This window comes from Malurus melanocephalus, unplaced genomic scaffold (genome assembly GCF_030028575.1).
Source record: "Malurus melanocephalus ecotype Western Australia unplaced genomic scaffold, MMel_1.1 scaffold_88, whole genome shotgun sequence".
In the NCBI taxonomy this organism is placed as follows: Eukaryota; Metazoa; Chordata; class Aves; order Passeriformes; family Maluridae; genus Malurus; species Malurus melanocephalus.
This window is the reverse complement of record NW_026623320.1, coordinates 200,773-216,103: the sequence shown is the minus strand read 5'-3', so window position 1 is coordinate 216,103 and position 15,331 is coordinate 200,773. Positions and strand designations below refer to the sequence as shown.

The 15,331-nt window shown below is 38.0% G+C and overlaps 1 protein-coding gene across 1 annotated transcript in view; it reads left to right on the top strand.

Annotated features, from left to right (window-relative positions):
• ATP10A (ATPase phospholipid transporting 10A (putative)) overlaps positions 1-15,331 on the top strand; it is a 114,377-nt gene that overhangs the window by 51,653 nt on the left and 47,393 nt on the right. Inside the window, exon 3 of the mRNA XM_057368086.1 lies at positions 9,426-9,511. Coding sequence (XP_057224069.1) covers positions 9,426-9,511 — 86 coding nt within the window. The remainder of the gene's footprint in view (positions 1-9,425; positions 9,512-15,331) is intronic.

Here is a 15,331-nt window from a genome sequence, read left to right as displayed (position 1 = left end):
TTTCCAGAGCAGAAGGGTTCATAGTATTAAGCCATGTAACCCCTACTACACTGGTATGATCTCACTTTCCTTTGAAAGTACTGAGGTGAAGAAGGGTTCTGCTTTTCTACCAGAAAAGGTAGAGGAACAGTATGAGGAGCTCCTGTATTTATTTCAGCATCAAGGATGTGAACTCTCATCCCACTTCTCTTTTCTCCACCTGCTGCTACCCACCAAATCTTTTACACAGTTTAGTGGTGATTTAGAGGTCACTAGAAATTTGCATTAAAATGTTACTTAGATGGGAAGTGGCTGGCTGTATATCTCAAAACTGCTATTTCAATGAAATCGTGAACATTTCTGTTCACTGGTTACACTCGGGTTCCTACTTTCAAGCTCTGCTATGACTCTGTGATGGTCACATACTTTGCATTATGTGTGTGTGCTCATGAGAGAGAGGGCTGTGGTTGTCATGTAGGGACTTGACATGAGRAGATACTGTTCTCCACGCAGCACCACAGTGCTAATATCTCTATTCAGTGTTGAATTAAAAACATCAGTAGTGCATGGAGATTTATAGACAGCAGTGCTARTACCCTAATTYAGCATTATTMATGGTACAGAAAATGGACTGGTTTRTATCAAAACAGGGAACACAGCCTTTTGGCTTCCAAGAGAAAGAGAATTTGATTAACATGTAGCATGGTTTTAAAATGCTTATAAATTGTCCTAAGCATTTCCCCTTTCTCTAATTAACTTTTCCAAGTTTGTTTACATACTTTATTTTTGATATGACTTGATTTAATACCAGATTGAAAGCCATAACCCACATGGCCTCATATAYCTGTATAGCAATGTGGCCTGTATGGCTGAGATCACAGGGATCTGACTTACAGGCTGCTGCAGTATRGTAGGAAGGGGTAAAAATGGCTTTGTCCTGCTGTTTGCTGCRTGGAGGTGGGTCGTGTCAGCTGTTAGGAGACAAAAAGCAATTGACTATCTCCTTGTGCTTACCAGGAAGTTGTTCCAGTGGTCTTTAATAGGTTAGATAACTGATAATGAAATGGAAGGAAAATGACACAAACTATTTCATTAACTGATATTCTCCCTGTTGGTCTTTTGTCTGACATTTGTTCTCATTGGTTGCACTTCAACATCTCACATTTTTTTGAATGCTTACAATAATGAATATATGGATAAGAATGATATAATTATGGAGTAATTTGGGTTCTAAGGGAACCTTTAAAGACCATTTAATCCAACTCTCCTGCCAAAGGCAGGGACATCTTTCATTAGATCAGTTTTCTCAAAGCCCTGTTCAACCTGAGTTTGAACACTTTGGCGATGGGAAATCCACAGCTTYTCTAGGCAACCTGTTCCAGTGTCTTACCATCCTTACAGTAAAGAATGTATACTTATGTAAATCTACTCTCAGTTTAAAAATGTTGTCCCTTATCCTGTCACTGCAAGACTTGGTAAAAAGTCTCTCTTGGTCTTTTTCGTAAGCCCCTTTTATATATTGAAAGGTCTCAATGAGATCTCCCTGGAGCCTTTTCCAGACTCAACTTGAACTCTCTCAACCTTTCTTTGTAGGAGAAGTGTTCCAGCCGTCGTAAGCTTTTTGTGGCACTCCTCTGAAACAACTCTTATCTGTCACATGTCTTACCAATACCAGAACTGAACACAGCACTCCAGGGGGGTCTCATGAGAGTAGACTAGAGGGGGAGAATCACCTCTTCAGCCTGCTGGCCACGCTTTTTTTATTCAATCCAGGATACAGCTGGCTTTCTTGGTTGCCAGCACACAATTCCAGCTTGTGTCCAGTTTTTCATCCTTTGGTATCCCCCATGCTACTCACCAGGGCTGCTGTGAATCCATTTATCCCCCAGTCTGTCTTGATACTGGGAATTGCCCAAACCCCATGCAGGACCTTGCACATGGCCTTGTTGAACRTCATGATGTTTGTACAGATCCACCTCTCAAGTCTGTCGAGGTCTCTCTAGATGGCCWCCCTTCTCTYCAGCATGTCAAACACACCACACAGYTTGGTGTCATCTGCAAAATTCTGAGAGTKCATTCAATCCCACTGTCTGTCACTGATGAGTAGTACTGGTGCCCAATACAAACCCTTGAGGGTCACCGTTCATTACTGGTTTCCACCTGGACATCAAACTGTTGACTCTTTGGACATGGCCATCCAGCCAATTCCTTACCCATCTAACAGGCCAAGTCAAAGCAGAAGACCATATGAAAGCAGAAATCCAAGTAGATGACATCTACCCAGAGGATAAGACATGGAGGAGAGCCTGCACAAGAGTAACAGACTCTGCTGTTCTGCAGAGTGATCTAATTCGATCTCTGTGATCTAATTCAACAGGTCATATTCATGTGTGTTTGATTTCCACACTTACCTGAATCTGTGCTACAGCCTACTGAAGACAAGACTATGCAGGAACTTTGTAACCATTGTGCTTGCTTGAAGTATGAGGCTGTGGAAAGAGCTAAAAAAGGAAGCAAACCTCGGTCTCTGCCACAATGATACATTTTCATTCCACTCAGCTCATTTCCCAGTTTTGGAACTGGCAAGGCCTTAGTGAGTTTCTTTTCATAAGATTCATGCAATCAGCTGGTGTCTGAAAAAAACCCACCCCTGAATTCCTTGAGAAGGTGGTGTTCATTTTGCTGCTCGTGACTTTAACATGTTGGTTGCAAAGGAGCCCATTCAGTAGAATACATAGGAGATGAAAATAGACCAGAGGGGAAGCTGCTAATCAAAGTGCTCTGCAGCCATACCAACTTCCCCCCTGTACTGTGCACACCAACCACAGCCTGCTGGCTTCAGACTCCCTGTTAATCTTCACAGCTACACCTTCACCCTCTCCACAGGGCTGAGAGGGGAGAACAGACACTGCTAGGATTAAGCAGAGAAGGTTTACTCTGTATGCCAGGTTTGCAGTGGGGCCGGCATGTGATGGTCAATGTTGATGCAAAATCTGAATCCAAGCGAAGACAGCATGCCATTGTTCACYCTGAGGAGTTTTTACTTGGTTGTAACACCTTCTCACGCTAGAGAGTCTCATGGAAAGGCTGACAGAACTGTGATAGTGCTGATATAAATGCTTCCTTGTAGTGTATGGAATAAAAGATGCCTTTTCATCAGGACTGCTTCTTTCCCTCAGTGCTCCCTGCAGTTGCCAGGGGCTGGAATCTCTCAGTTCCTTAGGCAATTGCTGTGTGTTACAGTTTTCCCTCATATCCTAGATTTGTTTCTTAAATACAATRCTTTGAAAGGTAAAACTGCTTTTATCCAGATTCCCTTTCTTCAGGTTGAGGTGGGATCATCAAGCTTTGGTTTGTTTAACTGTGTSCTCACACTACAGCTGCTACTGTTAAGTTTTACCATTCACAAGAAAACCTCTTCATTACAACCATTTTCTTTCTTGTCAGGACTCTAATGTCTTGGGTTTTATTTATGGAATGATGTCAGAGCAGTGTTTGGCATTTCCCTTTCCCTGGGTGAAGGGTCTTAGTCCTTCCCATCGCCATTTCTTCTGTCAGAACTTCATCCCACAAAAAGTCAGACTGTACAGCAGTCTGGACTAGAGCATGAGCAGGGCAAGATGTATTCAGAAGCAGAACTGAGCTGCTGTGCTACTACTTTAAAATGAGTGTGCAATGTTTCTGCCACTAATCAACAGAAGTCTTCTCCCAGCAGTTACGAAATGGAGCAGAAAGACTGCTAGAAATGTTTGCAGAAAGGGGAAAGCACTGGAGAGTGGGGAGAGTTACATTTGTTTGTGAACATGAAGCAAAAAGCCTCTGTAGGATTAGTGTGGGATGTACACAGAGTTTTGGGAGYCTTTGAGGGCTTGGTTTCTGTTTTAGTTTAAGCGCTGAGTAAATACTGAGGTTGGCTCTTACAGACTATGAGCCCCTTCCTTTATTCCTGTGACTTTTGAACAAACAGATCCCACTTTCTTAATTGTCCAGACCTAGGTCTGTATTTCAGCCTTGAAATACACTGTTCCCTTACCACTCTCCAGCACTACAATAGTCCATAAATGAATTTATTTACACCACCATAATTTTCAGTGCATTGCTAAAGGTGGCCATCATCCTAAAGGACATTAGAACTTGCATGTGTGTATTTTCAGCGTTGTTGACATATTTTTTTGGTATTTTTGTTCTGTGATTGACTCACAGCAGTTTCTTCAGCTGGCTGTTACAGAATTATTGAGAACTTGCTAGGCCTTGCAAACATTACATTTTCTTTCCTGCAGTCTGGCTATTGCACTGTTCCCTCATRTTATTTTCTACAAAGAGGAAAACTTAGGTCAGCTAGAGGAGGATCAGCCCCCTGACACATGTTTGACTTGCTCAGTTGTTTCAGTGCTTCTGAATACTGAAGATATGTTACTTTTAAACGAAAAATACTGGAAAAAAATCCAGTTATGATAGTAGTTTTCAGTGTGAAAAACAGAACAATTAAATTCTGATGTACAGCTGGATCTTCTTAGTTCCCAAATGGCATAGATCAAACTGTTTCTTCCTGTTCTTGTGAAATAGTGGCACAGATAAATTGTGCCAGAAAGACTAATGCAGTTTAGACATGAAAACATTTCACTCTTTCAGTATATAAACAGTCTGTATGCTTTGGATACATAACATCAGTATGCAATTCCAGTTACATTAATAAAAGGTCAGATTAATTTTATAAGGTAAATGCAGGGTACTGCTATATAAAGCAGTAATAGGATGGAGCAATGCATTAACAGGATGAGTTCTTAGTGCACTGAAAAGCTTTTAAACTGGAAAAGTTATTTTTCTGGCTGAGGCAGATTTTTGTCTATTGAATATTTTCTTTGCGTTGTCCCCATGACTCCATTTCTCCTTTTTTTTTCCTCCAAACATACATGCCAAAACAAATCCCAGAGCTTTCACCAGCCCTGTACTGCAGGGAGAAGTCTGGATAAGATCCCCAGCATAGCCAGTAAATACGATGTGATAAGCGGGAAACTGTCACTGTCACCCCAGGGCATCAAGGGTACCCAGTGCTGTCCTGTTGGAAGGAAGGACTGAACAGCAGTCAGGTTTCTGCAGCAGTAAAGTAGGGCAGATGAATAAAGGAAAACATTTTAATAACTATGCATTATTAATATCACTAGCAGGCTATTAAATCACCCATACAACAGGCATTTAATGAAGGGAAATATGTTGTTTKAACATTGTGTAATTGTCAAACTGACTCATCTGGCATGCTTTGCTTCTTGAGCTATGACAGTTTCGTGAGGTTGCCAGCAGAATTGAAAAGGTTGGCATTTCACTGTGGAAATTCAGAAGGATCTTACAGCTGAAGCTACAAAGTTGTGTTGGAGACTGCTAAATTCAGTCTGCTTTTTTGTGATAAATCTCCGTACTGTCTTTATCTGTCTACCTGTTCGTTTCCCACTCTGTAAAGGCATTGTAACACTTTCTTCCCCTCAACACTTYGCCTTTTTAGGGTATGAGGCACAGCCAAGTTATTGCAGACCTAAGATATTGTTTTAAATGGAACATTTTATCAGATTTACTAGCTAGTGCATTGTTAAAAGGCTAGTCACAAAATCCTTTACATCTACAATTTAACTTTAATTTGGAATTCAGCTTTGAAGGAATCAATRTTTAGCAGGTTTTTGCAGTTTGACTAAGTCTGCTTATGTAAGGAAAATAAGCTTTTCCATTGCTCCATTTAGACTAAGAATGAATTTCCTTAAGGTTTTAAGAAAGTGGAAGACATAGGCTTTATGTATAGGATGTTAAACATTTTCCTGGCAAGAGGAGTCCTGAAGAGATGAAAYACATTTCATGGAATCCCCAAATATATAAAATACCCAATGTACCCTGTGTCCTCTTGGCAAGTTTCAAACTTTCAGAAATACCTATGAAGGTATTCTGACTTCCTAAGAAGTCAGGAGTTTTTTTTCTGAGGAAAGCAGTGGACTGAAGCTATCTTGGCAAAATCAAAAAGTGAAGTCAGGGATTTGATGAAAGCCAGTTTCTTATTTAACAAAAGCCTTTCTCTTTTTTTTCCTTTTCCTGTTTTTTTTTTTTTTTCATTTTGATGTGACATAATATGGCAGAAGAATCATGCAAGAAGTGGATTTCACTCTTCTGATGTATCTTGAGCATAATTTAATACTCTCCTGAAGCACAGTCAATTATTAGAGCATTGGTCTGTGCTCCAGGTTAAGCACTACCTAGTAGCAAGACATCTGCCTTGAGTGAAAGGTGTAAGTTTTGCCTTACTTTATTTTGCAGGGGATTATCCTTAGAATTAGTCAYGGCAAGGAAAATGTAGCAGAAGTAGAACTGGTTGTTCAACAGAAATATATGACTGATATGAACAGAACTTAGCCCTGGCCTTTAGCATCCAACAGTTTTGTAAAATACTCTGGGGAATTTATGTGMAATCAGATCAGTGGTGCACAAGGCACAAGTTTGGGACATCTGCCAAGTCACCAAATAAAAATACGATATATACCTTCAGAAAATTTTAAAAATGCCTCCAGCTTCCTTTTGTRTATGACCCAGCCTTGATGTGCACAGAAGGATGAAGATAACACCACAGAAGTCAAGATTTCAGGGAAATGAGGCACCGGAAAGCCTCATTTCAGATTGCAGTCTGTCTAGGTATGGAGCTTTTCATCCCTCTTGGTACTGGGACAGCTTTAATGCCCAGCAGTTCTCTAACTGGGAATTAAGATAYACAAAATCAGGCACATCAGATAACTACTGCACAAAGGTCTGGTAAGTTCAATGCTTTACCGTATTTTGATCTTATTTCTTGTGTCTTAATAGTGACACAGAAATTCAGYGTTAGAGAAAAATTAAAGGTGGTGGTGGAGATTTTTTATGGGCTTTTACCGAGACAAAAGAGCAAATCTGTGCACTGTAAAAGCAACACTTTTGGCTTTAACTTCTGTCTAACTGCAGCTCCTCTTAGCTRTTAATACATGAGAACATCACAGTTCATGTTTCAATTGCTGCCAAAGTAGAGGTATGAGCATGAAAATGAGCAAAACTTTGATCATTGTGAAATCTTACGCTAACTTTGCGCTTCTTTGTAACCACTGAAAGACAGGCTGTGTTTAGCATATTTGTTCTTTCATTTACCAWAAGGTGTTTTCACATCAAAACAGTGTCATCAGCTGTAAGATACTGTGTATATCTGCTCTTCCATTTAACCAGGAAGAGATGGAGCAATTTGATTTATTAATAAGTCAAAGAGCTTTTGTCATAAATCAGAATTCATCAGCTTTGTTTCTTTATGTAAACTACTATTCTAATTGGATTTTCACTCCCAGATATTATCTGGTTAAAGACCATAATCACATATTTCAAGTTAATTGTAACAGAACACAAATATACAGACAGTTAGATTTAATGATAGAGGACTTTTCGTTCCAAAACTGAGTCATAGATTAAAATAATTCAACAAACAAAGGAGGGAGAAAGACAATATTGCATGGCAGTGATGGGGAAGTTAGGTACRTTTAGTCCTTTCTGATCTCAACAAGATTTTTCTTTTTTTGTGAAGATTTTAGAAGCCTCTAGATTTTAAGTACCTTTTCTTTCTTTTTATTTGTGAAATATAAACCTTGTTGGCAGGTTTTCTTAGCAGAAAGGGAATTCAGTTGTCCAACTGCTCTAGAAGATGCGTCCAACCTCGCTCCCTCTGCTGAGTTCAGCAGCCATACAAAACCTACATTTGATTACACTGGGTTTTATTATTAGGTATCTCTAGGATTCCCTCACAGACATTCATCAAAGATGTTAGGATTAATTTCCTTTTTTTTTTTTAAGGCTGATGAATGAAATGTGTGCTAAATAAAATGTATTACATATCGTACATTATAATAGAAAGAAGCTACAGAGGTGAATGTTTGTAGATTATTTTTCCTCTACTTTTTTTTTTTCTTCTACCAAGGAATATACTGGGGCAAGGAAGGAAAAGATCATATTCTGGGGCAGCAGAGCRGGTTCTATTTCTTAATAAGGCTCAGGTTCTTGACTGCCAACCTTGACGTAATTTGGGGAACCTGATTCTCAGAAAAACAGTCTCTACTCAGAGCTGTCCTTTGTTTTTACTCCTTTTTTTTTTTCTCCTTGTTTACAAGCTGAATTCTGCATGTAAAGATTTTTCTYTCCTGCAGTGGGCTGTAGCTGTCTCTAAGTGACAGCCCATTTTCACGGTTCTCTTTATCATCTCTTGTTTCTTGAAAATAYAGAAAAAGTTTTCAAAAGTGTCAGGCGTGGGTGGTTTGAATTGCCACCTATATAGTGTAAGTCTGTCTTTCTCCCAGGTGTAACTGGTAGAAAAATGGAGGGTGTTGCTTTTGATGCTGACATATCCTYTGGTTTCTTTTATCTCTTACTTAGAATCTGGTTTCTTTCACCAGAGTAGAGTCAACATCAGAAACATCTCACATATCTGCGTGTTTCAGAGAAACYGGCAGTAAAATTGTGTCTGTCCTTTGGTTACTGGTTCTCAGGCAACTATTCTCACAAGTTTGCTCTAAAAAGTAGTGTTTGGGGTTTTCAGCAGCTCAGCAAAACCTTTATAAAACATACCATATGAAGTGCTATCCCTGTTGAAACCTTAATAATGTGCTAATTCATGACTGGTTATTTTATTCAAATAGTATGCAAAGCAGCTTTATAAAAGTAGTTCTCATTGATGGAGATAAACAGCCTTCTCTTAAGCACCAGGATCAGATATCTTTGCTTTCAGTGTGTGGTTTGATCTGGCAAAGAAGGGAGAACCTGTTTTTTATTTACCAAAAGAAGGTAATTCTGCTGTGATACGATGTTTTTCCTCAAACACAACAAGGTGCTWACTACAGTTAAACTTAAATAGTCAGCAACAATAGCAGCTTCAGAGTAATGAGCTAGACAATCAAGAAAGKTTTTAAGTGATAATTAAGAAAAAGTTATTCTTCCATATGTGTGTAATTTATTTAGTAGATTAATTTMTCTCTGTTGGCATAAAGCAATTAAGAAATCTTGCTAATATTTCAAAAGCTCAAATTAGCTTTTGCGTAATTGTCAGTATATTGACTTATATTGTCCTAGATTTTCAGTGGCTTCACTGCACATGAAGTATAATGATAATATTTAATATTTTGAGATTTCCCAGGAAAATCATTTTTCCACTCCACACCAAATTCATTTGACATCTTCCACTTGCATAATAGAAGTCATCATTGTAAGGGAGATTTTGGAAGGCATCTGTGGAGACTTTTTCCCCCAGTCCCTTTGATTTTCAGTGTTAGTGGTCTGCGTCTTTGCTTTGATTGCCCTTGGAAAAAAAATGGACTTAATTATATTACAAAAACTAAAAAAGAAAGTGATTTTGAATATAACTGTCAAGTCTTAGCTGCAAATAATAAACACTCTTATTATTCCAGGACTCAGAATTCGACCCCTTGAAGTTCACCAGTGTGATAGAATGCGAGAAGCCAAACAATGACTTAAGTAGGTTTCGAGGTTACATGTGAGTATTTCATATAATATCCTTCAGTATACACTCCTTTTCTCTAACATGTCATAAAATAAATGCTTGTTTTGGTCTTCTGCAAGCTGCATCATCATCATGTCTCAATAGGGCTGCATATTAAGGCTCTTTTAGGGGATCCTCACTGCAATGTAAGATGGGAGCCCCATGTTTCCATTCCTTAGGATGGATTTATTTTCTGCCTTCAATCACCTTACTCTACAGAAATGAATGTAAGAAGCACTGCAGTTACAGACCCTTTTCTCCTTTTCTTCCATGGATAAAAAAAAAAAAAAAATCTGGAAATGGGAAGAAATAGAATACATTCCAAGAGAGGCAACAAACACACACAATCTGTTGTACAGTTTTATGAAGACGGGTCTGTTGGATGTTTCTTTTAATGTATGTCATTGAGGAAAATCAGAAGGCAAAACTGATACTTCTCCAGCTATGGCACTATTCTTTTCTTCTCATTCATACAAAATGTAATGACTGGCTCACACTATGGGTGTTCTTGTGCATTTCCACATCACTTATGCCCGCTTGACTTAATTCTAAACAAGCAGAGCCATGTTTTGACATGGGTGCTTATCTCTGGCACAATCAGTCCTTCAAGAAGCAAATGYTTTAGGATGTGCAAGCACTTTGCTTCTAATGTAGCCTGGACTGTAGTGTACAGGCATGTTGGTTGTGGTGGCTTAGGAGATGCACTCTTTTATGACTTATTTTCCTACTGTCTSTTAGCACCTGGAGAGTAAGAGCCCAGGATACATAATTTTTGCCTAGATTTTAATGAAGAGAGTTAAGCTGACACTAATTCTGTTTCAAATACAGTGATTTACCACCCATGTTGATTAGGAGTGATAAGCAGTATTAAATTGTGTAAATGTCACRAGGTAAATTGCTGGAGCTCAGGGAGTTTTTTATAGTGATGCCATTTACCACCACAGTTACTACTCTCAGATGTCAGAGATTGTGTAGGATGCACTGTCAACTGGTGTWAATCAGGACAGTTTCTTTGAAACTACATTAAGCTGTAGTATGGGAAATGACTTCCTTTGTTTAGCAGCACAAAGCCCTACAGTTCATGTAAAGAAAAAGGTTTAGTATTRGATATTACTGCATGATGGTGTGTAACTGTCTCCATTAATAGAGAGCCTGCTCTACTGCAGACATGCCATTTCCAGATATGGAAATGGAAAGTTTGGCAGCTTTCTAACACACTTTATGTGTGAATCTTAGTCCCCAAAATATTGAGCAGAATACTGTAGAAAATATAGATAAATTTGTTTTCCATTATATATTTACTTATTTACTCCATGTGGAAAAGCCCTGTGGCACAGCAGTTACAGAGCCATTTGAATTACRTAGCAGAAATCATGGTAATATCTTTTTAATATTGTTCAGTATTGAGTATATTTAATCTTACTTATATTTTGTAGTTGCACACATGATGTGAATATATTTTGACACAAATTTTGAATCTAGCAGAAAACATGAGGTGATTTCCATCTCTCATCAGCTGTGCTCCAAGAGATTTACAGCTAAAGGACCATGGGCCATTTGAATTTAAGAGTGGGGACCAAACCCTCAACAAATAAATTCAAAATCTCCTAATTTGTCACAGAAGAAGGCTTTTCTTCACCTCTTTTTAGAGTTCCTTCATTAATATAATGAAATCAGGAGTCTATTTCAAATCATACATTAACAAGATGAATAGCAATTAACACATCCTCATTGAAACATGTCATTGCCATGTCAAACTCAGATCTTAATTTTTGTTCAAAATCTTACCAGTAGTTGCTGCTTTAAAGAATGATTCAGATAGCTCCCAGCCAATAATAGCTTGGAGAAATGGAAAGAAATGGAAAGAAAATGATACCAAAATATTTAAATAGGAATGCCATGAAATAATAGATTTTGAAGAGATCTATATGTAGAAGCTGTTTTGAAACATTACTGCCAAAGTTTCCTAGACATTCTGACCACTTAGTAGGTTTCTAGTTTTGATTAAGATTTTTTTTTCCTGTTTGAAATATGAAGTGTTCTTTGGTTTTATTGTCTGTGCTGACAAGAGAATAGAAATATTTGTATGTGTATTTGCTATAAACACATAAAAAATTCTGTTCCCCACGGTTTTCCTGAAACATRATCACTGTAGGTGACAATGTAGCATAGGCAGGCCAAGGTTAAAGGAGACATAATATTAAAAAAAAAAAAAAATCCTTCAAAATACATTGAGATGGACCTTGCCCCATCCTATATCTGCAAAAGCATAGCAGGCWCAGTGCTGCATATTAATTCTTCAGCTATATTGCCACAATCTGCATTGAACACACTCAGGGTGTGCAGATGCACAGGCAGGCTACCAGTTCTACTCTGGTGCTTGCTTTAATTSTCTTGCAGATTCTGCATTCCCAGGTAACCCAACCATATTCCCTCACTTTTATTTTCCCTGTAAAAAGTATTCTGTGTAAAAAGAAAAGAACAAAACCTAACATGCCCCCTGCTTGTATGTGTCTAGCCAGACTATGTACAGTGTGCATGGCAAGCATTCAAAAATCCAATTCCAGGCTCCAAAAATAGCAATATTTGCTTTAAAATCATGTTTGTACCTTTTGTGTGTATATAGGCAAGGGAAGAAGAGAAGTTTTAATTTGGATTCTGACTTTTCAGCTTTTTGAAAATAATGATTTTATTCTTAGACAAGAGCATACAACTTTATCGGATCATACCAAAAGAAGTATAGCTTGGAATTGAAAGAAGAAGGAGGAGATGAATACGTGTTTATATTTCTATTTCAAAGCTCATCATAAGGCAACAAACCCAGATTAATATAAAATCATGTTAAAATATTTTTAAGAAAAAGCAATTATAAATCTATAGTKATGTCTCTTTAATGTGCTGTAGTAACACCTCCACTCCTTGAAAAAAAAGCCCTAAACAACCTAGACTAAGTTTCATCAAATGAGAGTCAGGAAGTTTGTGACTGATCATTTTCACTGAGCCCATGTTTAAGATAGTTGAATATTTTCTTTGGGAGTGTCAAGCCTTGGAAAGTAATGCCAGCTGTACCATTTGCTCTGTAAGACACTTGATAAACCACAAAGTAAAAGAAAATGCTCTCTTTTGAATACAGTTTTGATTGGTCACGTTGTTATTTCATGTTGGTAAACATGTAACAAGTTAAAGCATAACAGAAGGCAGAAGAGAGCTACCATGGGGGTAATTTCTGCATTGCTGTATTAAACCAGAGGGTTATTTCAGCACAAACACTTTCAGAATGCTGTAGCTAGTAGTAGCTAATTGCTTCTGATCTGCCCACTTCTCCAAATTYGTGGTGCATTTGTATTTTAGATGCKAAGATAATACAYATTTGCAGTGTCACCCATGTGAGAAATTACAGAGAAAAAGAGCATTGCACCTGCATTTGCCAGTGCATTTTCTCACAGCTTCACCATTGCATTCCAGGCATCTGAGTGGCTTCAGCTGGACACTGTTKTAAAGAATGACAGAGAAAAATTTCTTTCTTTGCCTGTAACTTACACTGGCTTGAACCCAGAAATGGCAAAAGCAGACTGTTCAGCCTTTGTAACAAGCTTAAGGTTTATAAATCCACAGAGCTAGAAATGGGAACTAGGCCRTCTCTCAAAGCAGACACAATGTTTGCAATTGGCAGGTTTGTTGTCAAAATGAGCAGCTTTATCTAAATCTAGTTTTCATTATTTTTTGATCCAGACTTTTCTGTCTGTAATTTTTTCCTGCTTTTATCATCAGTGTGCAACTGTCTTATGTGTATGTTGTTACTGAATCACTGGGAGTGACTGTAGACAAGAAGGAAACCCTGAGTTTCCTCTAGCTTCTGCTGGCTTCTTTCTGCCAGATTTTGATTTCATCCATGTTTTCTAAAGATCTGGTGAGCAACAGTTGAGTTGTCTGACTTCATTTGGGTATAAAAAGCATTTGGATGTAAAAAGCAGTACTAAATGCAAGTAAAGATGAGATGTGGTAAAAAGGCTCAGCCTGTGGGTGAGGGCAATAGCTTGGGGTTTTAACACCCACAGGTTAACTTCAGATGTTGCACAGTTGCTTTTGAGTTGTTTTGTAAGCTAGGACAGTAAGAGCAAATATATAATTGTGTAGAACACATACCCAGTATGTAAAATTTGCCATGTGCAGTRTACCTGACACAGTCCACTCTTACTGTGAGGTGTAAAAAATTAATGAAGTCTATAAAATTATAAGCTCTTAAAATTAAGAGCAAGCAGTGCTTCAGTAGGTTTATCTCTATAACATCCCACTTATTAACAGGAATCATAACTATCATTGGGAGATTTTATTGGAAATTCAAACATCCTCATGATTAATGAGAAACCCTAAAGTAGAATTCAGCTTAAAAATCAGAGGAATGACAGAATCCTGGTAGCAGTGTAATTTCGACAGTATGGAATCATTAAGAGATTATTTTCTATAGTTTAAGCACAGACAAATTCACACCTATWGGCATTCTGCAAGAGGGATGTTGGGCAACCCCCCAGCTCATGCTGCTTTAGCAAAAGATGAGGCATTGGGTTGAGGTTTGCTGAAAAGAACAGAAGTAAAAACTGTTCYTGTATCTGAGACCAGCAGGGAGGAYGGGCTGAGCAGGGGAAGTTCTCTCCTGACTATAAAACCACCTTTGATTTTTGTGTCAGAATTGTAAATCTGATGTTATCTACTTCTTTCTTTTTCCATTTCTAGTCAGATGTTATCACTGCTGCTGCTATCTCAGCCGTCAAAACCCAATGCCTTTTTTCCATCCCTGCARAGAAAAGCTAAGCATATTTGTCGAAACACCAGGGTTTATAATATATRTATTTATATTCTTTTTGAGCAGAGGTTGGCTATAATATATGGTACTGAACTAAAAAAGGCTGTAAATGTGTGTGTATATGTGCACAGGTGTATTCTGCTCACTAAAAGCACTGACAACTGAGGTTATGTAGCATAACCAGCATTACAGAATAGTCTGCAAGTAGYCCCACTAGACTGGGACAAGTACAAACAATTCACCAGTGTGAACCTTTTCTTCTTACAGATCTCTGGATATTTTATATAGTTCCTAGGACTCAGATCCTAAAACTATGTGCTTAAATTAGAATTTTGGTCCTCATTTAGAAAAAAAAAGAGTCTAACAGAGAAAAACATGAATATGTAACCCAAATGTGAAGTCACAGAAAATAGGAAGCAAATAAAAAGAACTCCACCTTTATATAAAAAGCACAATTTTAAGCCAGTTTGCAGATTTCAAGCAACACAGGATTTTAAGTGCTCAAATCCCAGTAGACATATAATTCAGTGTTGCAGCAGTACAGTGTTAATTTCCTTATAGCCCATGTGCATTTTCAGGGTTTCTCTTGGACTACCAGCTTTTGCCAGTTATTTATAGTGGTCCATTTTTTAGACTTTGATAGTATGATCGTTTTGATTGTCTGCAAGTGAGAATATTTCAACAGCTCAGACTTGCTTTAGTCTTCTCTGAGGCATTGGGGTACCTCAGTTGATTAAATGAAATGTTATTCATTTGAAAATGATTTGAAATCATTATTTGGCTTGTCTTTTTTTTACCTAATAAAAACTCTGATGCCATTTTTAATTGTTACTATTGTTTAGCATTTCCCTGTTAATTCTTATAAGGCTATTTTCTGTATTTCTCTGTCAGCTGACATTTCAGTCAGTCCATACATAGCAGACAGTAAGTTGTAGTAGAAATGTGACTTCATTCCATTTTTCTCATGTGTTTTGGTGTTAGTCAACATGAATGCTCAGGGTTCAGGCCAT